A 25,146-nucleotide genomic window follows, 5' to 3' on the forward strand; every position below is an offset into this window, starting at 1 on the left:
GTACAATGAATTTAAAAAGATGAATGTTTACCTTTTTGTGTAAGTCAGCTAGGTTCATAGCATCTTCCTCTTTCAGTCATATACCACATTCCCGCACACTTACAATAAGTTAGTTATTTTTTATTTGACCACCAAAATATTCACTAGAAATAATTAATGTGGTAAAACAAACTAGAAATAATTAATGTGGTGGACCGTTTGTATGAAATATATAATCTATATAGTATAATTGCCATGGAAATTTAAGAACCTGGATAGCGCAGTGGTCCAAAAACCTAATGGTCTGTGGTTCGATTCCCGGTCCAGGGGATTTTTTTCTCATGGCAATTGTTCTATACCTGCTTATGGGTTTGATCTCATTCTACAAACGATGTTTTGTCGAAGAACAATACGTGAGAAATAACAGTGAAGAATGTAAAAATAATATACTACTATTAATGCTTCTTGGCACTCCCAAACTAGATAAATATATTATAAGTATAGTGTAGAAATATATTATTCTGGGGCTGTATCATGCATTAATGTTACAAGGGGGTGAGAAAAAGCCCGCTAATAATTGAGCAATAACCGTTACTCAAACACAAATAAAAATATAGCATGCCCTTAACTTATTATTTTCTCACATTTTAATGTAGGCAACACGCACAATTCAGCATTTGATTCAGAATAAGATCATGTCTTCTAATGATCAATTAGTGTTTTCTTCCGCCATGCTTATCGCGCTAAATTTTAAACCATTTCTGCGTGGCGATTGTCTTTACTTGGCTATTAGATGTTTTTTATTTCGCATACCGGTCAGCCTTTCTTCATGGGATGAAGTGGACAAGCCGAAATCATTTGGGTGAAGTCCCTTATCAAAGCAAAGTGGAGCATATCTAGAGAAGCAAAACATGAAAGTTGCCGTTTTCCTGCAGTCTTCATTTGTATTCCGGACACGCCAAGCAAAAAGTTCTCCGCGAAGTTTCGAGCGTGAGTCTTATTAAGTCTGACTTTTGAAACTTTGACCTGGCGGTGACGAATTATCATGATATCATAGGATATCTCATTTTGCATGGCAAGTAGATCGAAATAATGAATGCTAGTAGTGGAGATGAGAATCTTCTCAAAAATAAAAAGAGGTATTGTTTCCCAAATTACGAAGAGGAAAATCATCCGCATCAAAAGAATATAGATGTTAATGACAAATGACGCATGAAAAAAGCATTGTTTGATGATATACATGGTGGGCCACTCATGAGAAATGGCATTAACAAAAAGGGTAAACTCTTTATACATGCCGGCGGTGAAGAAATGGTAGCACTATGATTTTATAATATTCTAATACAAAATAAATTAATTCCTTTTCAAAAAATATTTTAACCAAAACATAGATTAATATTGAGCTTCTGAAAATAGATATGATGAATAACTGATTAATTTTTGCATTTATCTGAATTTGAATACTTCCTCTTGCTTGTAGAAGCTCATAATTAACCTTAAATTTTACGAATTAGGAAAACAAAGCAAACAATCGTGTTTACTGATAAACATTGAAACTAATTCGCCCAAACTAGAATAAATAAATAATAAGTTTTCCAATAAATGATTTTTACTGTTCCCAGTATGTAAAGTAATGTAACTATTTTAACAGTATGTAGCTCCCAATATGTTAAGTATTCGAGAGTTTTATAATCAATGGGCATTAAAAATGATGTAATTTTAAAATATTGCAAAAAACACAAAAATTTTCTGGCATTCAAGCTCACTAAAATTTATTAACGCCAATTGAGGCTGTTGCCCTAAAGTCTGCCGGTGACCTACAAACTGGCCTAATGATGGCCAACATTACCAAATGGGTCACATCATATTTTCGGGAATTAAATCACTTGAAATAAAATTTGCGGGCAACAAAAACCCGACAGGGAAGGACTAAAAAGCCTTGAACCCAAGGCTAAATCAGCCACTCATGCAAAACAAACGAAGCCGAAGTCATAATGAAGCCACTGCATTATATTTGGAGCGGAAAACAAACAATTTTTGAACTCCGCCTTCCAATGCGCCGGGACGACATCCTGTTTCTATGAGCGTAAAACCGTTGCGAAAATAACAAAACGAAAAATGAAGTACAATGAGGGTAGCTTCCTGGAGTGTTGCCCCGAATTTCTCCCACTCTCCCGACAAAAAAATATATATATGCTAAAAACTTTTTACACCACTGTCAGAATCGATTCCGCGAGAGAAGAATTACAAAAAAAGCGGAAAAAATCCGATTAAATAATTTAATCTCTATCTCTGTGCCTGTCGAGTCCCTCTTGGCTGCGTTCATTGTTCCCCCCGACGTCAACGAATAAAAGGATTCCACTCAGAAAAGTTCTCAAGCGGAAGGGGGGGGGGTGTGGAGGTGCGTTTGGAGAAAGAGTTCAGTGGGCTGTTAACCAAAGGCACCTGTTTTTTGCGCAAATAATTCCCTCGGGGTGGCTTTTCCAACCCCTTTTCCCCCCTCTCTTTGTGAGGGCCAATCTAATGATCACACCAACAAGAGTATGGAGGGAGGGGAGAAGACGACGTCCTATTACGTCCGCCACCCTTGCCTCTTCTTGGCCCCCAGGAACCGAGTTCAAACGAATTTCAACATCGTTCAAGTGGCTTCAACCATCCCACCAACATCACTTCAAACGTTAAGTTCCCTTTCCAAAGCGGGGTGAAAAACCGTTCTCGCAGATTTCCCGAATGATTATTTTTTTGTTCTGTTCATTTTCCTACAGGCGTATGCCAGGGACAAAATTATCGAAACTCAATCGTCATACTAGCATACATTTGTGATAAGGCAAGTCAACCGTTGCACTGATTGGTTGCTAAATAAGTTAATTTCCCCTTATTTATATATTGGTTGCAATTGTAATTTGTACCTCGTAAATATATGCAATATATGTTAAAATGTATAATTTGAATTTCCTCCCGGGAAAACTTCTCAGTGTGACATAATGCAGCTATACTATGGTACTATGGGAAATATTTTGGAGAACTTTAACTTAAAATTACAAAAAAATACGCTTCAGTTCACTCGAATATCCAAGTTGCGATTTGCCGTTAAAGACAGAGTGAATTTTTAATATCCTCTCCGGATTTCTTACTGAAACCTACAGCTGGAGAACTAAACAATAGCCATTCCAGTAAAGCTCAGTTTGGTGTAACCATCATTCTAACTACGAAGGTCCAGGCTGTATAGAGAGAGTTCATACGCAATTGCATTTTCGCTTTTGAATGTCAAATATGATCCACATTGACTGAGTAAATGCAATTTAAATTAACACATTTTTTTGGCAGATAAATATGGCAGGTTTGCTCACATTTTAGCTTCCTTAAACCCTTACCAGTGAAAAGCGGTCATTTGATTCCAGATCAAAGGAAAAGTTTTCCCGATGCAATCAAAATCAATTTTACCCAGCATCATCTTTCACCCAGCAAGTTCAAAATGATGGTATCCATTTGACTTCATGATTTACATGCAGATATGAAGGAATTTATCTGCACAAGAAACAAATAAATGGTATTCCTTCTTTGATCGTGTTATTTACACTAACTTTACTCATAATAGATATTAATGACTGTTAAAATATCTTAAATGCAGTCCAGGCATACAAAAAACTGTTGGCATATCCTGCTTCCATATTACTCATCGACTCCCATATTTAACTGATGTGAAAGCACGGATTAAATACATTTTAATGACTATAATTTCTCATATAAAACTGAATTACTTCCTGTATCCTAAACTAGGTCAAAATAGAGAAATTATTTGCGGCTATTATACGGAAAAAGGCAAAACGTGTTGAGAACTTAACGAAATAAAAGTCTGAGGGGAGAGTAATTCTCAGAAAGTTAAGAAACCTGTAACTATCAGTTTTGAGATGCACGAATTATAGTTTGGAAATATATTTTCCAGAGAGGCTTTCAGATTTTTAATATAAGAATGAAACAAATATATTTTTCTCAGGAATTGTCTAATAGGAAGGACAGATTAAATGGTTTTCAATGGCAATTATTTCCGAACCCAAACAAAAAAACAATTATCTGAGTACTACCTCGCAGGCAAAGACATACCAAGATCGTTGCTTTGGCGGGGCGGTCATCACTTTCTTTGGCGCCTTGGAAGTATGCGATACCTTTAAGTTGTAATGCGTTGGAGGTTGAGTGGCTTGGAGGGCTACGTTAAAGAGATTTACATTTTAAAGTCTTCCGTCCCTTCCTCTATGTGTCATTGTTCATAGTTGAATGACCGGTACTCACCGCTGTTCTCTCTCGTTATGCGCAGGCGAGCCACTCGTTGAAGCTGGAAGAGAGTGAGTCGAAGGAGGAGAAGAAACGCTGGAGCCTGGACAACGTGGACTCGGTGGTGGTGGACGAGGAGCTGCGGCGGAGGGCGGACGAGGTGGAGGAGGGCCGCAAGAGGGCGAGGGAGCAGGAGGTGGCCGAGTTCCGGAGGCTCGTGGAGCAGCTGCAGAGGGACCTGCAGGAGAAGACTGAACGGTAAGCCACCACGCAACACCACACTACCATTATTAAAAGCATTCCATTGAATGCATTTTACCTGGAGTATTTTGCGAATCAGTCCAGATAATCACCGAACTCAATTTTATTAGTATATTGCATAGTTCATGGTGGGTGAGGAGAGGCAGCTTTTAGATGAGATACGGAGGAGACAGAAGGTATGGATGGAGTTAGTGCTTAGCGGTGAGGGGATGTTGAAAATGGTGTTAGAGGGTAGAATGTTAGGGAAACGAGGGAGGGGAAGGAAAAGAATGGGATTTTTAGATAGATTGAAAGGGAGTAGGTCTTACAGTGAATTAAAGAAGGCAGTGCTGGAAGGAAAGGGAGGCTCCCAGATCACTTCTTGAATACTCCATGGAAACCTACCTTAATCGGTAGAATACTATAATAATAATAATTGCATAGCTGGGGAAGGGAGTAAGGTATCCTAGCACTTGCGTCTTTCTAGGGTCTGTTGTGCTAACCTCATGTTTAGCCAGCCAGCAACTTGCAGACAGCAGACGTGAGCGCCACGGCTTAAGTATGAATGATATCCATCCAACCCAACTCCAAGCACAATGTGGCACTATGGTGATCTCACGAGAAACATCCATGATAAACAACACAAATGGTAATTTCCACACTGTTTAATTTAACACTCAACGACAAACCATGGTTGCAACACTTTGTGTCATTTTCAAGGTAATGCATTAACACTCTCTCAGTATTTTACCCAGTTCAGGGTAGGAGGTGGGGGCAATGGTCGGTCGTTGAGTGTGAAATTAAATAGTATGGTAATTACCATTTGTGTTTTTATCATGTATATAGCAAACTTCAACAAAATCAAGCCTGAAACGATTTTAAACGCTTACGAGAAACGCTCTGTCTATGCGACTAGGGACGAGCAACTCCCTCAATTTTAACTTTCACATTAAATTCACAGGAATTTTCTTGACATTCTATCCGAAATCCACCGTCTCTTTCTTAATTTTCCCCGATCATCTCGTATCCTACCCAGTATCACAGTTTCCCTGAGGTCCTCCTTGTTTAGACCCCGCACCTTCTTCTTGCCCTATAACGCAACATTCCAAAAGACCGCACCCATTATATATTTGCTCTGAATTTCTCACGTAACTAGTTTTTCAAAACAAACCAACGCCTATTTGCTTATTTGAGTCGGTGATCTGTTTGGAAGTGAGCCTCTATATTAGCCATACCTCGGCGTTATCTAACCCCCAGGCTTGTAACTAAAGTTACTGTACGCGCTGTCTATTGACCTCTCTTCTATTTCGTCTCTTCCTCGTACGCTCGAAATTTCCTTTAGATTTAGTCTTTATTTCTAATATCTTTTGAACCGATATTGTCAATTAAGAGGTTGGCTACAGTCTCACCGAGGCATCAAGCTCCAGTTGAGAGACGGAGCCTAATGCAGCGTCACGAAGATGAGGTAGCTTTTGCCTTCGTTGCAAGTGGCATCTTGAGGAAGTTTACCATCACTGAAGATATCATCTGCAATGGAAGCCAAAGCTCCAGCGCCAAACACCGTGGGAGGAATCCATCGCTGAGAAAACGTAATAAATAAAATAAATAAAACAAAATTACCCTCATTTTAAATCACATCAAATGCAATCCGGATAGATTTAAATAGGTGCCAATTAACAAACCGTTTAACAGGAAGTTATGTGAAAGGTTTTAATAAGGGTGTAACATTCTATTTCTCCGTGAACTATGGCAAAATTTTCTATAGGAAATAATTTCCAGTGGTTAATAATTGTTCTGCGGGAAAAGGTGGGCCGAAAAAAATAGTGCATAAAATTATATTTTACCTAAGAATTTGTAGTAATATTATTTCAAAATTAAAAGGGAAATAAAAAATTAATAATATTATAAATTTCCGCAATGGATTGCACACCAATTTCACCATTTAGTTACTTCGGCCCTGAACTTAATATGGAAAATAAATTGGGATGCCACTATTGATTAATTTACACTTCACGGACAACAGACATTCGCGAGAAAACAGGGAGACAGGAATTTATTCGAAAATTTACGTTTTAACATACAGGACAAGGTAATGAATAAATCTGTGCCGGAGAAAGGCTAGAATCACGTTTACCGAGCATGCACCCCTAATACGTCTTTCATCTTAAGCAGGGGCGCCGACTTATAAAAAATATTGGGGGGGCCCATATCCGAGGTCTTGCCCCGGGAAGAGGTTAAATTCAAAGTGTGTTGCAGCACCGAAACACTATCATGATTCACACCACCTGATTTAGTTAACCTGCTTAACCTTATAATAATTTGGTTTGACACATTGTTGAATTTATTTTAAAAGGTAACTATTGTCAAACATGGGAGATAAAAATTACCAATATATTTTTGTGATTTCACAAAGCATAGTATAACTTAATTATTTTCTTGAAATATTGAGGGGGCTCGGGCCCCCTTAGGCCCCATGGAGTCGGCGCCACTGAATTCTTAAGCGATGTTCTCATTGATGCCAAATAAGAGTGAAACCATTGCCATTTCCGCTGAATGGCTTTAAAAAAAAACAACAGCAATAAACTGAAAAGGAGATGGGGAGAGATGACGAAAAGAGCTTTTAATTTCACGCCACTCAAATCCGTGAAAGGGAACACACACCTGGCAATATTTCGCACGGAAATTAAATGACAGCGTTTTGGGGACTAACGGGGCCTTTCACGAGCCAAAGCACGAAGCTTGAGGCGCACAGTAACTGCTCACTCATTAAGGGAGAACAACGTGCAGAAGGTTAGGTAATACGAGAGACTGTATGCCCGGGGTGAATGGGGAGAGGGGAGGAGAGGATTAGACTCGAATACGGGAATCAAATTAAGAGAGCGAGTACACGGGCGGCTTTGGTGTTGTGGAGATTTGCGCTGATGAAGTTAAACGAGGGGCCTGATTGCTCCGCGCGCTCCGGAAGCCGGCCCTGCCTGCGCCAAAAATCGTGCTGCTTTTGCACTAGTGGGACATGGGATTAATGTATTATAGCTCGGTGCATGTGGCTGCATTTTGCACCGATTCATGAGTTTAGGGTGAATGACCTTTGCCAACGCTTAAAATGCATATCTCCACTGGTTTAACATTCACCGTCTGGCAATAACTAGATTCAAAGAAAATGCAGTGAAAAAACTAGAGTTGACCCTTGATGACACAATCTTTTTCCACATTCACGGCATCATCGCCAATAGAAAATGCGTGTATGTGTTCAACGCGTGTACGCAGGGGAATAGTGCGGGTGGCATGAAGTGAATTAGAGGCAGGAGTTGAAATTAGGACGATTGATACTGAAATCTGCGAGGTTCTCGCATATTCGGGCATTGATTAGCCAGTTTGCGAAAAGGTTACAAGGTAATAGTGGATCCATCAGCTAAACTGTGAGATGAATACGAAAGGAAGATTATCCACACAGAGAACATCATTTGTAGTTGGCCGTCACTACTACTTCGTTTTTAGTATTAATTTATACATCTCATGTATCGTTTATTTTATTTGTTAGCGTGCCTAACTTATCCAATATTACTCGTATCAAAAAGTAGGTTATTTATTTTCAAACGCCAAGGATGAGGTTCACCATGAAAAAATATTTGGCTTGGCCGGGACTCGAACCCGGATTTCCCGATTGTTAAGATGACTTGGTGGTTTAACTGGCTAACTCGCCTGACCGGAAATTGGATCGAACCTCATCCTTGGTGTTTATAATATCTCATTCGCATGCGTGACTGCGTGCAAAGTTACTTCCTTCATGCGATCCTTTGAAGCCATTTATTCCCCAGTATAACTTTACATGAACCACTAACTTATGATCCGAGGTTCTGAAGATGATAAGTAAGGCATTTAAACTCAGGAATTGGTAGCGTTAACCAAAAATATTTTAGCACATCTTCATGCTCCCCACAGTAACATCTGAATCTTTTAAATTATATTTTCTCTTAGGCAGTTAAATATTTAACAAATGGATATGGAATACGCATTGCAACCAAGCTTTAGCCAGAGTAGCATGAAGAGCATAGATTAGATAAGAGAATAGAAATATAGAAGTTCTATATATGATGTATTTTATGGTTATACAGCACGTTTCACCGCATTGCAATAATGTTAGGTGCTAATTCAAAAATAAAGATCTATACCTGAAGATACTGAAAGAGAGTGAAATATGGTAATCAGCCTACAAGTACCCATTTAGGGCAGAAGTAAAAACATTTCTTTCGCTTTGAGAATAAGGAAACTTTAAGGAAAGATCACTGAATCTGTAAACTCTTAAGCTTCTAAGCTTGTACTCCAAATAATCGTTTTATGGGTTAAGTTACCTTATATGTTTCGTGCTTCAAAATATTTTACTATCTGGTGTGTATCCTCTTAACACCCTCATTCCTTCCACCCGTAAGTTTATTTTTCCTTCTCGAATCCAAACTTCTCCACACTCAATTCCTCCACTCGAGTCTCCACCCTCTAGCCCACTGGATCTCGTCTTGCTCACAGGATTTAATCCTTTCCACAATCCCTTTTTATTAGCTTTATACCCTCCTCGCTAAGTAGCAGGTGGGGAAACGTATTGCCGCCCTAAAAAAATCGATCCTTGTCGAGGTGGATGGGTTGGTCGAGAACAGAGGAGAGGGATGAAGGTTTCGCTACGAGGGGGTGTCGGTTTTTAAGTGCCCTACGTGTACGAAAAAAACGGAACAAAAGAATGACGACAACCGCGTTCGTTTGTTTCCCATTGTTTGCAAGCTCACGTGTGTGTTGCGTCGACCAAGCGCCTCGTCAACCGCTTTGCTTCTTCTTTTGTTTTTTTTATTTTCGCTACGTTGCTGTTATTGTTGTTGAGGATTTTTTTAAATTTTCCGAGAAACCGCTTTGCACCCCTTCCATTTTTCTCAGTCTTTGCGCTGAGTGGTGGAAAAAGTAGTTTTATTTTCTGAAAAACAATTCGAATGCTTCTTTTAAGTGCTCGATCGATATATAAAAATTTTTTGCGGATTTTACGACAGATTTCATTGTCTTTTATGCTTGAAGAGCTATTTTTATCGCCTCATTAATATAATTTCGTAAATCTTAGTCGTAAAGTGACTGTTAAATATGAGATAAAAATTTGTTATGTACAGTTTTCACGTTCCTCCATCTTTTTTTCCAAGACAAGATGCGCTTCTTCAAGCCGATATATCTTTTACTTTACTGCATTGTAACTTATTTTTTTAATTCTGAAAAATTTGATCCTTTCCTATAATGATTGTAGTCACTTAAAAAATATATTTTGTTTTTTATTTCTTTGCGTACGACCGAGGGAGATTATACGATATGAATTTTGATGAGATGCTACTCTGGTAAAAAAATGCACTATTGTTGATGAGTTGAATTAAGCTTTTCTCACTCAGGAAAAAAATCAATCGAAATTTATTCTAGAAACACCAAATCATAAGATTTAATCAGAAAAATTTCGAGATGGAATTTGAAGAGAAACATTTTGCAAGACAAAACTAGCTGGCAATATTCTGTAAGCCAAAAAACAGAAAGATTTAATTTACGGGCATAAAAATCTGTAGAAGCAAGCATATATTAAGCTGATAGTTGTAATTTATGTTACCTAAGCATTTTCCAGAAAGTTTTTCGGGTACTTTTTTAAACTATTTTTATCACTTTCACACGCTTTATTCTCTTTTCCCTCAAATGTTTTTTAGTTCTCACATCATTGATGTAATTGTATTCTATTTGAATAACCATTAGAAATTATAACAGTAGCTGAATTTCTAATACAAATTTTCCATAGCCACAAACTCCTTGGCTCTTCGTGTTATTTCAAAATATTTTTCTGCGATTTATGAAATTCATGGTGCCCTCTAATGTGCTGCCCCAATAGTTGAACTGATCCTACTGCTACAGTTTATGTCCACCTAATTATTGAGCCTCAAAGTCACATTTTAACCTACCCCTGGTACTCGCTATGTCATTAAATTTACATCTTATAAACTCGTCACATGCAGAAAAATCAGTTTAGATAGCAATAAATGTAACAACGGAAAAGTTCACCAGTTTTCACACTATCAATTGTAAGCTTACGTAAATGGAGCTAAATGAAACAGCTGTGGTATTCCTGGCTTTCAACCCAGTCTCACTTTATAAATTTTTCAGAAAAATATTCGACGAGCACTTCAATTTCAATAAATATCAATATCGGGCAAGACCTCGAGGCAGAAAAAAAGAAACTCCCATGTAGTTCCTATGACAGAGAACCGGCAAACATTTTTTAAGCGAATTGCAATGGAAAATGTATCAGAGGGATGAGTTAAAGGGAAAAATATAAATGTTTCTCCGGTGAAATTAATTTTTGAAAAATTGTGAACGGAAAATGGTCACGTCACACTTCGGCAATCGTAAAACTGAAAACAAAAAAAACTCAGGGCGCAGCCTCACGCTCAAACCCCTCGTATTGAGACATCCTTTTCATTAATTGCACGTCGTTTTTTATCCTTCGCTGGATTTTAACCCGACAAGAGTCTCATGAATTCAACGGTTGTACCTAATTTCCCTGTCATTCTTTGTTAAATTATGGGACAATTGAATTCGGTGCGTTATTTACGAGCGGAGGGGAAAAACCCTCTTGGGACTCATAAAATGAATACGCCCGTGGTCGTTTCTCATTTTCCCATCAAAACTTACCAATTAAAGCAAGTACCCTTTCCTTCTAGATCACAAAGCCGTTGAGATAAGGATTTGCTAGCTTTGAGAACGCAATATCTATTATAAGACCTATCAATTGTTGTAGCAGTCATGCGTAATGAATTGAGAGGATTCAATGCAATAATTGCCATCGTCACAATTTTCTATAATTTTTTATCCTAAAATTTCGCCCTCATAATTCGAGAGAAAAATTATGGACGATTAACAAGACTAAGAATCGGTAATAATTAGGAAGCTAAATTATAAAAAGAGGGTGGACATATGGATGGAGAGCTAATCAAATGAGATAATTATAAAAAAGATGAGGATTCACTTTACCACGCAAAAAAAACACAATTGTGCGAAATTCAAATTCTACAGCGAAAAAATAAAACAACGCGGATTTCAAAAATTCTGTTAAAATCAGACGACAAATTAAAAAAAAAGATCCGGGACATGCTCGTCAAAGCAAAAGATCCGGTAGGATTGAAGACTCCTGGCGTTTACCAAGTACCATGTGGGTGCGAGAAGATATACATTGGTGAGACGGGCCGCACTATCGATACGTAGCTCAAAGAACACAAGTGCTACCTCCGCCTAGGACAGCCCGAAAAGTCAGCCATCGCAGAGCATTAGATGGAATGCATAAATACAGTTAAGTATGACGACACCAAGATGCTCTGCCGATCCAATGGCTTTTGGGATCGACTCATCAAAGAGTCTATTGAAATTAGACTGGCCAAGAATACCGTCAACAGAGATTTCGGATATGCATTGAGCAACACTTGAAAACCTGTGCTCAAAACTATCCAAAAGCCTAGGCAATACCATCACCAACTCGCCAGCCAATCAGAGCGCGCCGCTGACGACAGCCAATCAGCAGTCACCTGACCATCAGAGTGACTGTGTATAAGAAAGTTAAATTTCTAACTCGACACTCACAGCCCTGAGGACGATGGCCGAGTCGGGCATCGAAATGTCGGCAGTTATGCAGTCCCTGACCCGGTGGCGATCCCGAGAACTCTTCTCTAAGTCTATTCGCCGGGAAAGCACGAAATCTTTCTTGACAAATTAAAAGTTTTTACTTTCCGCAGGCTATTCACATGTTATTTTGAAAAATAGCCATTTTCAAAGGGAAATATCCTATATATATGTAATTGGGATAAAAACTGGGAGCCATTAACGGATGATGTAACAATTTTAGGATCATATTTCCATAAAAATCTGAATCTGAAGTACTTAAGAAAAGTATCCTAAAATGCCGATATTTCCCAATGCGTCAAAAACTGCTTTCAACATCCTCTGCCCGCTAGAACTCACATGCCTACCCCCTTTCTCCTCCGTATCTCATGTACCTACAAGCCCTCTCTCCTCACGCAGCATGTCCAGCACTTCGTTATTACTCCTCCACTCGGTACCCTTCGCCTTCTCGATTCTTCTCGATACCCACATCGCTAACGCCTCCATTATTCTCTCGTCCTCCTTCCTAAGTATCCATGTTTCTGCTTCGTCAAGTGCTACTCCTACACTCCATATCAAATGCTCATTTGCATTTTCTTTAAACTTTTACACAACGATCCTCTCATCAGCTCAGGAGAGAATAGGCAATTAATATTTTTTTCATGCGCATGAGCTTTTCTTTCCGCACAGCTCTCAATGAAGCGGTTAACCTCCAGGGTCCCACTCTTTCCTTTGGACAGATTACTTGCTTTGTCTATTCTCTGGTAGAAGCTTTTTTGTTTTGGAAGCGGGCTTCTTTGCCAAACGTTACGTTTGATATTTTCGTGAAAGGAATCCCTCTGTATGGTCGTACAGGTTACGATAAGCTCCATTTCCCTCCAACTCTAAATCCCATCTTGTCTTCTTCCTTGTTCGTCCCTTTACAAAGTTAAGGCAACTTAAGTTCCCAAGGCTCACTCTACACATAATACCTTCCCCACCTGAAAATCCCTTCCTGGCCATGAGCAACCCCTTTGTAGAGATCCCTTCTTTTCATCCTAACTTACTCCGCTGACCTATGACCCTCAACGCAGCCGTTTTCATTTCATGCCTATTCAGTTCACAAAGACCACCATTCCCTTTATGAATCGTGCGCACTTTTTACGGATATGAAATGTAGTTACTGTACTCGGCAGAAAACAATAGCGTCAGTCAATTAGGGAGTTAGGACCCAAACGAATTTATAGTCTTGCTTAACTATTTGTAACAGGAGGCATGGAGAAAGCGATGAACAAAATTATAGCTTTGCGAGGCCGCTCTTACTTTCATATTTATATCATTGTTAGAAAAATTTATTTTTATGACTAAAAGGAAATTATGATTTATTTTGTCTGTTATATGACGAAGTGCAACCTAGGCGGAAAGTATAGCGCTCGAAATGTAATTACAGAGACGTTTCTCCAAAGTTTGTGGGCAATGCGACATTCCATTTGTAATATTAATTGTATCGTATAGATTTTGAGTTTTATCACTAAATCCGTCGAAATATCAGTGAAAAAATTGGCAATTTCCGTGAACACTTTAAATGACGTAGCTATTAAATCATAAATGAAGTGATGCACGGTGATTACATTCTACGTTTGTGGTATCTTTTTATGACTTTTGCAGGCACTGTGGTTTCATCATTTTTAGGGTGGACAATGCATGTAAACAGGAGTTTAATGAGGGAGGACGCATCCGTTTTTTGTCTATTTTTCCTTACAGAACGCGTAAATGAGCAATATCTCGTAATGACTACACGAATCAATCCTCACATTAGGGATATACTTCAGCATCTTAAGTTCCCAGTGGCCGGGATTAAGTAACGAAATAGAAAACCGTGATGGTGTATAGGGCAATTTTCGCAGAGGTAGCGATTCCCATTAAGAAATGTCTGTTTTGCCTTTGAATCACTCGAACGCAAACATTACATATTACAGATTCATGATTGCCTCTCGGACATAAACATAAAATAACGAGACTCCACCGAAAATGAAGAAAAGAATGAGCCCAGAGATGATCGGCAGTCGCAGTTTGAATGCTGTAATTGGAAGGTAATTAAATCTCATTGGCATAATTCATGGTAGAGCGGAAATTTAAAAGTAAAAAATAATTGGCGATGGGAAGGATAAATATTACGATAGTAGCAAAAAAAAAAAGAAACTGTTTGAGATAGATGAGTAATATAATCTTGGATAAGAACTAGCTTTAGTTTTGTAGCTTGCACAAATTTTCAATGCCATTTAGAGCGCTGGACCATTTCTATTCAGGTGAATTCATGGTTTTCTATCAATATTTAGATGCCCTGTAACATAATGAAAAACAATTTATTGGTGTTTACAAAAACAAATAAAACTGATGGATAGGATATATGAGTTTCACTAATAAAGTTAAAACGAGATTTACTAACGTAGTTCATTTAAAATAACTGGTTTTTCAATAATCCCTCCACGATAATACATATTTCGAAAGAATTTATTTGACGTTGCACTTGGCGCTAAATGGTCTGATGAGGTTCAGGAATGCAAATCAAGTAGCTACACATAAATTGTAAGGATAAAGGGCCTATTTTCTATTCAAATTATGTAAATCAAGTATTAGTCCGTATCTATTGCCGGAATGGTATTTACTGTCAATTTCAATGTCAATATTTACACTAATATAGCTCATATTGCGTGTGCGAAAATAATTTTCCCCTGAATATAAGATCAGCAGTGGGTATTAATCGCGCGAATGAGCCGCGAGTGTTTCATTCAAGAAATTTTTAAGCATTCTTACCTAAAGCATGGTACTAACGGTTTTCTCGGGGTAACAACCCAATCAAAGATTATGCTGCTCATGCAATTCGAACAGTTCCTTTCACTTTCTTGCTACTATCGTAAATTTATCCTTCCCAGCAATAATTATTTTTACTTTTAAATTTCTTCTCCACCACGGATTATGCCATTGAGATTTAATTGCTTTTCAATTGTAGCATTCAGACTTCGACTGCTTATCGTCTCCAGGGAAAATAGATTGTTCGTTAGCAGATCAAAATCATACTTATGTGGGAAGCATAGTGACAGAAAATCTTTTATACATCCCAAAACATTTATTGTTAACCAACCTCGGTTTCGACGATTTTTTTCATTTCCAAGGGTCATCATTAGTTGAAATAGGGATAGGTTAATAATGAAATTCTGTGGACCATAATAACGTTTGTTTTTTCGCAGGTTTCCGTGGTAATGAATGGATGACGTCAATATTTTTGGGCTGCTTTCGCGTAAGTTGTTGAATAACACACATTAGTTTCGCTTGCTATCCTACTGAAATCCTCGGGTTAAGGATGACAAGAAGCTCGTAGTCCTCCGCTATATAGGGAATTATGGCCGAAGAAAATTCCAGGCTTTTGCGCCAAAATTCCTTGCATGAGAGAAAACCACGAGCTTCTTGCCATCCTTTACTTGAGGATGCCAGTAGGGTAGCTTGCAAAACTGTTGTCAAATATTAAACAACATAAGTGGACGAGGCCGAAAGATATTGACGTCATAAGAATTTTTTTTGTCATTATGTGCCCTTTTACCCGGTTACGTAAAGTACCTTCGTCTGCTATTATGTTCGCTAAGCAGCATAAATGGTGCTCTCATGCTTTTTCATCGAAAGCACGTCTTGTGACTCTATGCATTGCCCTCGCCTCTTGACTCGTAATGGGACTGCCTCTCTCTCTCTCTTTTCCCAGACCGCCTTTTAAGCTCGTGGGGGTTCGAATGCAGAGGGTGCGGGGAGAATAAAAATTCGGAGGGGGTGGGGAAGATCGCACAAAGCGAGGCAAAGTGGATGAGGGGGCGAATGTGTGGCGATTCCCCCGGCCCTTCCCCTGCACCCCCTTCGGGACCCACAGAGAGTCATTGGCGCGGGAGCGAGTCGTTTTTCTCCCTCAGTCCACATCAATGGAGACGCAGCCTCCTCAGCGGCGGCAGCGTTTGCGTTTCAAAGCCATCGGAGAGTGAGCAAATGAATTATTCGGCGGTATAATATCCGAATTGATCCCAGTGGGAAGCAGTAAATTTGCTACGGGTGTTCCCGAGGAATCTACCCTTTTAGCACCAGCGAAAGGCGAATAGTTGATGAAATGGGAGCATACGAGCCACTAGACTCGGCTGGAAATCCGTATTAATAACTTCCCTGTGACCGTGCGGGAAGCATTTTATGGTAAATGGGTTTTTTTTCAGCTTTTTGCGACCTCGACCGGCTTTGTTCACGTGAGGGAGTTTCGGGTCACTCCTATTTCCTATATCTCATTGGGTGGTGAGGTATATAAAAAATTGAAGCCATCGATGGTTCAAATTCTAGGTGGTACCACACAATTTTTGCATACCGCTTAGTGGGTTTTTGCCATTGACGAATCATTCGGTCAAGTAAAAATTCTACTCAATAAAATAGTTATACGGCCTCACAAAAATTTCGTTTCCTGATGCTCGAAAACATTACAAGTTGGAAAATATTACCTCTGCAATTAAATTAGCCTATCCTCACTTCAGCTTTCTGCTCATCTCACAATCGGAACGTTCTCCTTATCGCCAATCCATATTTAAGACCTGTCACCTTCTTTTTTGCTCACAGCGACCAACTTTTATCGCCAATCTTTATTTATTTAACGGAGTGCTTTTTTATATTTATGAAAATTCGCGTTTTCTCCAATAATTCTTGAAGAATATATTTTTCTATCATCTCAATTATGCTCCAGTTAATGCATGATTACGATTATTTCATGATTCATGCTTGCAAAGCAAACATTCAGTGATGCAGCAAGAAGGTTGCTTGGAAAGGTGAGGGCAGAGCTCTCCCTATGCTCAGCTTCAGGTGTTTGAATATCACACATTCAGTGTAGTGTAGGACCATCTATTTCCCTAGGCCATCTCGGAATTCGAGGATTTGTAACCATGGGACGGAAGCACCAATTGTTGTATCCGCAGCGCGAATGATATTCGTCGGTATACTCCTTAATTAAAAGTTTTGTCCTTCATTCAGCAAAAGCTACCAGGGGACCTTTCTAATTGCATAGTTAACTGCGCACCAGTCTGAAAGTATTACGTCTTAATAAAACGAATCCCTCAAGCGCTTTGATTCAATATAAAGCAACGATATAACTGCCAAGATGCCAAGAAGACTCGTGACCTTGAATTTAAAGTCAACGGTTAAATGATTAGGAGAGATGGTAGTTTTCCACAACTTTATTTAATAATGCACTTTATTACGGTACATTATTAAATAAATTCGTGGAAAATTGCATCTCTCTTTTTCATTAAATCAGGATGTCATTCCACTGCATCTCGTCTGCCTCCTTTACTTTTAAAACTCACCCTTAAAGCATCAGATTCATGTAACATCATGATTGTATTTTTTTGGACCTGGACTTCTTAGAAATGGGAGGAATACAAAGGAATATTCACTAAGTTTAAAAAAGTACATTTTTAATTTTTTAAGCTCACCGTACCCCTGACCTTCGTTTTGAACTTCCAGTTTAACTACAGCATTTCACAGCGTTATTGTAAAGCTATTTTTGGGTCCCAAATGTTAAACTCAGCGTCTCTACAATCCTAGATATTCTTCAGGATCCGTCCGGAGAATAAAGCTACCGCTGCCTCGGGCGTTGAACTTCCACATCGTATGGGTTTAATGCAGCACCGCGAGAGCCGCGTTTGACCCGCTCTTATTCCCAGAGGTGCTTCCCACTAGCAGTTCCTCCATTGCTCGATTCGCCATTTGGAATGAACAGGTTTGCGCGAGGCATAGTTCAAGCAGATTATGGAAAAAGCAACTGCGAAAGGTATTCCCGAGAGGAATGAGTGCTTTTGTGAGCTCGCTTTGGGATAGCAGAACAGCTGACGTGGACTTTTTGGAGGCAAGAACGGGCTCAGGGTTCGCGCGAGGAACGGATCAAAGGGACCGAGTTGGATTGAAAAGTCTCTTGGGATATAGTGGTCTCCAGGCGACCGAATGTTCCCTTTCCAACTCGTGCGAGCCGTCGGCGTCTGGTCGTCGAGTTCATCCCCGGGGAGTTTCGCTGCCGCTGATGCACTGCCTACACTTCCAAATAAGCCGAGGTAAAAGCGTCCTGCATTCCTCATTTCCAGGGGTCTAGAATCCACCGATGCCTGCGGCAGTGTCAAGTTTCAAATACTGTTACCAATACTAACGTATGCACTTCTAAAGCAAAGAGAATCATTGCGAAAGAACGTGGCGTTGCAGGTTTCAACCATCTTTAAGTCATTTATTCCATCATAAAGTTCAACCATCTTGAGGGAGGGAAACCTTTCCTGAAATCTTGGCCATTTGAAAAAATGGAATGAGGTAATTCTGTTTGTTTTATCCTCGCTGATTTCACGCACTTGCGCTAGCTGTCTCTTGATTTCCTGAAATTTTTCAGAATATAATATTTTCAAGGCTTTCAAGATGCGAATACATTCTAAAGAACGATTTATGGATATTGAGCCGGTAAACGTTTCACATCTCTAAGGTTCTACAGTGCACTGATGCCTGCGTCACTGTCAAACGTAGATATGGCCGAATTGTGGGTGGGAGATGGTTTGTCAAGGCCACACATGGAGAGATTCAAGGCGGAAAAATGTAGTACATCAGTTAATGAGAGCCAGAAATACAGCTTTAAAATCCGCATTTAAGGTTATTGAACTAAACCCGGTTTCAGAAAATCATTGCCAATTTTTTGGGTAAATTATCTTTATGGTGGCAATGTATTTCTTAAACCTAGGTCACATGAAAATGTTTAGTGTGGAAATTCAAAATTTATTTTTTATTTTGCTTTTCACATGTCATCTACTAAAACCTTAAATTTTTTTATTCTCATATTATATTCTCCTTATCATAAAAATCATCATTAAATTAAATTTCGGCTCGTCACTAGAGAAATTTTTCAGTCAATAGAGAATCAATGTAATAAATAAAATAATATCACGCTGTTAGTATTAAAAATATTGCTACATTCAGCTACAGTAGTTGGAACTAAATTTCATATAAAAGTATAAGGATTTAATAAGTCTTATTTTATGTACCCTAGGTATACGTTCCAATCTCGTATTCAAATATAACGCCAAAACCTTGAAAAAAAGATGTGAAAAATAATGCATTTAAATCATTAAGAAAAAATTCATAAAGTAGGCATGTGGAAATTCTGCAAACAACACCGTTGAACCTGTATAAATACCCTTTAAAGATGTATAAAATAAGTAAATTTGGGTCGTCAAAACTTGAAATGTATGCTTTGTGAACCTATAGACTGAGTAAAAGGGCAATAAACGAGGTGTGCCGAGGAAGAGAAGATAGGAAACTGTAAAGAGGAATGTGCAAAAAAATCCATCCGGTGGATAGGCCACGTCATATGACCCATTTATTACGCAACGAATATAGAGCAGGGAAAAATTGAAGGAAAGGTCCAAGAGACAAAAGGGAGAATAAAATTGGAAACTATATGAAATAGCTTGGATTTAACAAAAAGGTAGACTGTAGTATACACCTCCGATGATTTCAATACCGGAAATGAAATAATGCTTATCAAAGTGCAATGATTTCAATGTTGAGATAGAGCGTGGTTGTTGAATATTCTATTTTCTGGACAGTAAAATATCTCAAATAAAAATAACATAAATACTAATAAATTTATTTATTTTGTGTTGTCAGGTGGGAGGCAGTGGCGAAGGAGGAGCGGAGTAAGCTGGAGGCGCAGTTGGAGAGAGCCAAAGCTGCCAAAGAGGACGCGGAAAAGCTGCTCGCTCAACAACTGCAGGCAGAATCGTGAGTACAAATTATATATTTTTTTCAATTCATTTAAATGACTTGTACGCAGTCACCTGTAAGAACACGGATATTTAAGTACCGGAGAGGGGAATTTGCGATATGAAAAAATCATTTGAATTCACAATTATTCAAACCCGAATCTTACGATTTTTGAGATATTCAATGGCTCCATAAATTTGGAGAGATCGGTTCAAATCCCGGTCAATACTACTGGTGTTTATCTCAAAAGAGATACCTCCTTCAATACAACATCTTCGTTTATAGGCTATAAATTTACTTTAAGGCTCGATATTCTCCCGTCAAATTGCTCTACAGATAGGCAATAAATGGTTTTCATCTAAAATATTTTAGCTTAGCCGCAAACTTTCATACAATTTTACACTGGTTACTTGGGTTTCCGTTACCTTACAAGTGCAAATACGTTGTCCGAAAAATGATTCAGTTTACCTAATATTTAAGTGCATAGAATAATTACGTGACAGAAATGTAACAGAACGAGTCCTGGACAGGCATATTTATTTCGGTATTGCGAAAGAAGTCATACTGGCAGTGACTACGCTACGTCCATAGACAATGGTATCATGCGTTAACTATAGTGCAATGTAAATTGAAGAGTGTGAACAATGATATAAATTTCTCATTACACTCTTAAAATGCATATTAAATTTCTCACCAATTACGATTTTTGGTATTCATTTTGTATCATTGTTGCACAAAACCGTAATATGTTTATCTGTTGCGTACAGTAACGTTGAACCTGAAAATGTTTCCCGAAAGACTGTAAGAAGAATTTAATAATTAAAAGAGTAGATATTTAATATTTTTTCTAATCAAGGACGATTAGAAAAAAAACAACTTTAAGGAAGGAAACCGGGAGCAACTTCATTTATACGCGTAAGAGAGACGTAATCCGGTCACTTATAAAAAAATTGAATTTGAAAAATTAGTGCTTTTTGATCATTCTACTAACCGTCAATTTATTTCGAGTAAATAAATTGCCTACAGAGGTTATATTCATAACTCAAGAAAAAACATTCCAAATTTTGAGTTCCTCTATTTGTTTAATATCTTTTGCACACCATTTGCGGAATTTTTCACTTTTTGCAATATTCGATCAACTCTGCAGGTGATGATGAACTTAAAGGTGAAGCGAATGAGAGAAATCGAGTTACTTAGGTAATATTGACGTCTTTTTGAAATATTTAAGCTAAACCTCTGCTTCTGATGAAAGCTTGGATAGAAAATGTCATTATTATGCACGCAAAAAACATTCTGGACATTTACCATGAGTAATACTTAGTTTTATGATTCTCTCAATTTCCCTTATCGCTATCCAATTTCTTATGATCCCTTTGCCCTCTTACGATGAATTGAGAGTGTTCATACCTGTTTTGCATTCCCTCAAGACCTTACCTTCTTTTTTTGCTTGCTGACGCATTTTAACCTTTGATGACCGTGAATCAAGAACTAAAGGATCTGGAACGTATTCCGAAACTGGTCGTCGATGAAAGAAGACGTGTATGTAATAATTGTGCACAACGTTTAATTCTCAAAACAGCCATGAATTTTCACAAAGTCGAGGCCGAAAGTAACAAACTTACGAGATTTTTGCTTCCTTAAATATCTAACAATGGCATTTATGATATGGAAAATTAAAAATAAATCTGTATCAATAACCGAGAACGATTTAAAAATCGCAACTGTGAAGACGTAAGTCCACCATAGCTCGATTTTAGCCCGTGAGCGCGAATAACTCACGGGTGGATGGGTAGGCGGATCATATCCTCCGGGAGAATAAAAACCACAGGATTTGAGAGGGAATAATCACGGTGGTCTGGATGAAAGGAAACTGCTCCAAATTAGTTCCGTCTGTCCCCGAGGGATATTCGTGGCGTGTGAGTGCAATTGGCCGTCCAGTCAGCCCAATATTGGAGGATTATATGATGGTTTGAACGTGTGAGCAGAGCTTCTCGGAAAACGTTTTATGGAAGTCTACAAAATAAATTCCAACACTCGGCTTTTTCCTGATAGGTACTCGAACGGAGTCTTAAGTGTTTGCTTTGGGTTTTGGGCCAAAAATTAAGCTAAAACTGGAAGAAAGTAGGATTAATTTCGATCAAAACTTATAACAATCAGTTGAAAACTAAATCAATAGAAAATAAAAATTAATAAAAAAATATAAGATAATGGAAATTAATTAATGAAAGAGAAATTGCAGCATTACTTTTTCACGCCCAATGATACAAATTTTCACTCAGTATTTTGAAAGAGTTAATGTTTGTGTGCGAAAGAAAAACTATCTTATGGGAGTCAAAACTGTAATATTAATGGGATAAAAATGACCCCAAAAATTGTTTCTCTGAAAAAAAATCCTTTCTTAGCGCGGCTAAACATGACGCAGGGAATGCATTCTGAATATTTTATGGCTCCATCTTCAATCGACAGTCAGTAGGGACGCAAAAGTTAATACAAGAGAATAACACTTTACACTGTTTGGGTATTTAAATGATTGAGTGCCGAATTTGTGACAAGTAAAAAGTTTCCGATATTGATTTCCGCGCTGCTTTCTCTTTTGGAACAAAAATATATGACAACACTCCCATTTATGCCGCGTTGCTGTTGTCACTGTGTCGAACACTTCGTTCGGATTGTATTCTTCGTATCCACTTCGGATCCACTACTTTTATCGTTTCATTGAGTGGACGAGTGGAGAATTGGGAAGAGACAGGATTGGAAGCAATCGGTTGGATGAGAACAGATGCCATGCGGAGCGGAGGAAGGGTGGCAGACGGACACCTACGGTCTATAACAGTCCCCTTTGCAATCGATGAAAACCCATTGAACGGGCCATTCACACCAACAAGAAAAAACTGGAAGACTACAAAAAGTAATTTTTTGTTGGAGGAGTCCATCCGCTTTCCGATAGGCACCTGGATTGAAATCCTCGTGACGATAAAAATAAAATTATTCCATGATAGACTGTTTGAATTTAAGGCACATCATCCGAGATAGGTATTATTTGATTATACATATATAGAACTCATGCTTTTGACTAAAAATATTCTTCATCCATCAGGTCTCCACGTATTTTATGCCTCTTTGAATATTTCAAAAGCCAATCATGTACGTATATTTTTCCTGGAATTTAAATTTGGAACACTCGCAATCCCATCTGCAGACAAAGCGGTACTGTCCAGAGCTACTAAGTTTACACTCGTATAGAAGGTTTTACTCAAACTTCTGACTACATAACAAAATTATTTGTTCGATAAAACGTCAAATTTCAGTCACACCCAGGTAAGCTTAAAAATAGTAAATCCTACTCTTGTAAAATATCAACGTTTGCTAAATCTACTGAAGCTATCCTTTGGAATGGATTTTTTTGTGGATAGTATTGTAGACGAAGTTCTTTCGAGTTACGCTTATCTCAATTCTAATCCTATAGTATTCATTAATTCTGCATGACTGACGATATGCAGGGGCAGATCCAGGATTTCCTTCTGGAGGGGGGGGGGGGGGCACAAGGATACCTCGTAAAACAAAAGGAATGCAATCATAACCGTATTAAAAATCTTGTATATTTTTTAAGGGTCTGGGCGGGCACGTGTCCCCCCTAGTTTCCTCTATGATGATATGATCGTGTTCGTTCACCGTATTAACGTCATTTGGAGCCAGCTCCTCATAAAAATGCTATTAGTTGACTTTGGCTAATATTTAATATATCGATGAGAAATAAACCATATGATATGCAAAAAAGTTAGCTCGGTAGTACGCATAATATCGTTTCACTGCAACTTAATAGAATAGATGCTACTAGTAAGTACCTATGATTGCATCAAAAGTATGAAAAAGTCATATTTCAACAGGTCTTTTCTTGACGTATTCGTACAACCTCTAAGTTCACTATCAGCACAATTCCCATTCATTCCACACGCTATGCAAAATCAATTCCTTTACGAATGATGCGACGAAGTGGGGATTGGCGATATGAATTTCTGGAGGAAATAAAATTTTCCTTCGTGATATCATTGTTCCCCGAATGGTGGCAGTTTTTTAAAGTCTCATATCACTCCGAGGATGATGGAAGCATTCAAATACTAATTCCGAGGCCAATTTAATCTTCGTTGAAAATCAGGAAAGAATAAGGAATCAGCAAATGACCTACATCATCTACAAATTAGGCCATATTCTTTTTGATGGCATTACTGACAATGAGTGATAAAATAACTGAATATGTACAGAAATACTTCGTGTAGATATTTTTTAATTAATGAAATATTTTCCTTTATCGTCGATACTATGCTTTGAAGTCTGCATTAGTGTATTTCTACCATTTTTTGGGCTACAACCTTGTCGCGGTGGAAAGGCTTGCGCGTTCCTATGACCCTTAGAGCTGCACTGGCGGGATTAATTCTAAATTATTCCCGGTAGGGCCACCCATGCCAGATAGGTCGAAGGGTAGGAGCCAGACGAAAGGTAGTCCACGTGATGGTGTCACGTGAAAAACACTGTTGGAATGGAAGTGGGAAACCCTACCAACTATCTCTTCCCTGAACACATGGAGTACAACCAAATGAGCCTCGGAATCTCATCGCCCGGGACCCGTCCGCAAAGGGCGGGTGTCGGGCACGGCAGCGAGGTCGGCAAGGTCCTCGGGGTCGTCAACATGCGAAATCCTTGCAGAGACTTATCATCATCATCATCATCATCAACAGCAGCAATGAAGAAGGAAGAAAAGAAGACCAAGAAGATGGAGAAGAAGAAGTCGGCTTTAAATGTAGGGACGTGGAATGTGAGGACTATGATGAGGGCGGGGAAATTAGAAAATATCAAAAGGGAAATGGATAAAGGGAGGATAGATATCTTAGGATTATGCGAGGTGAGGTGGAGGGATGAGGGGGACTATTGGAGGGATGGGTATAGGGTTATACATAGTGGAGGGGAAGAAAGCCATCGAGGGGTAGCTTTAGTATTAAACGGGAAGATGGGTAAGCGTGTGGTAGGTATAGACCAGGTAAGCGATAGGATTCTGGTGGTAGAAATTGAGGCGCGGCCCACCAACCTTGTGGTGGTCCAAGTTTACATGCCCACTAGCAATCATAGGGAGGAAGAAGTAGACGAGGTGTATGAACAGCTCGAAGAAATAATTAGAGACACACCGGGTAAGAAAAATCTGGTAGTGAT

The 25,146-nt window shown here is 38.7% G+C and overlaps 1 protein-coding gene across 6 annotated transcripts in view; it reads left to right on the forward strand.

The window, feature by feature from the left end:
- The window catches only part of LOC124155560 (protein FAM184A-like), a 369,522-nt gene that overhangs the window by 75,351 nt on the left and 269,025 nt on the right, over positions 1-25,146 (forward strand). For all 6 annotated transcript variants that reach the window (XM_046529496.1, XM_046529497.1, XM_046529493.1 and 3 more), the window contains exons 5-6: positions 4,295-4,509; positions 19,846-19,959. In XM_046529496.1, the coding sequence (XP_046385452.1) occupies positions 4,295-4,509; positions 19,846-19,959 (329 nt within the window). The remainder of the gene's footprint in view (positions 1-4,294; positions 4,510-19,845; positions 19,960-25,146) is intronic.

Source organism: Ischnura elegans, chromosome 3 (assembly GCF_921293095.1).
Source record: "Ischnura elegans chromosome 3, ioIscEleg1.1, whole genome shotgun sequence".
Lineage (NCBI taxonomy): Eukaryota > Metazoa > Arthropoda > Insecta > Odonata > Coenagrionidae > Ischnura > Ischnura elegans.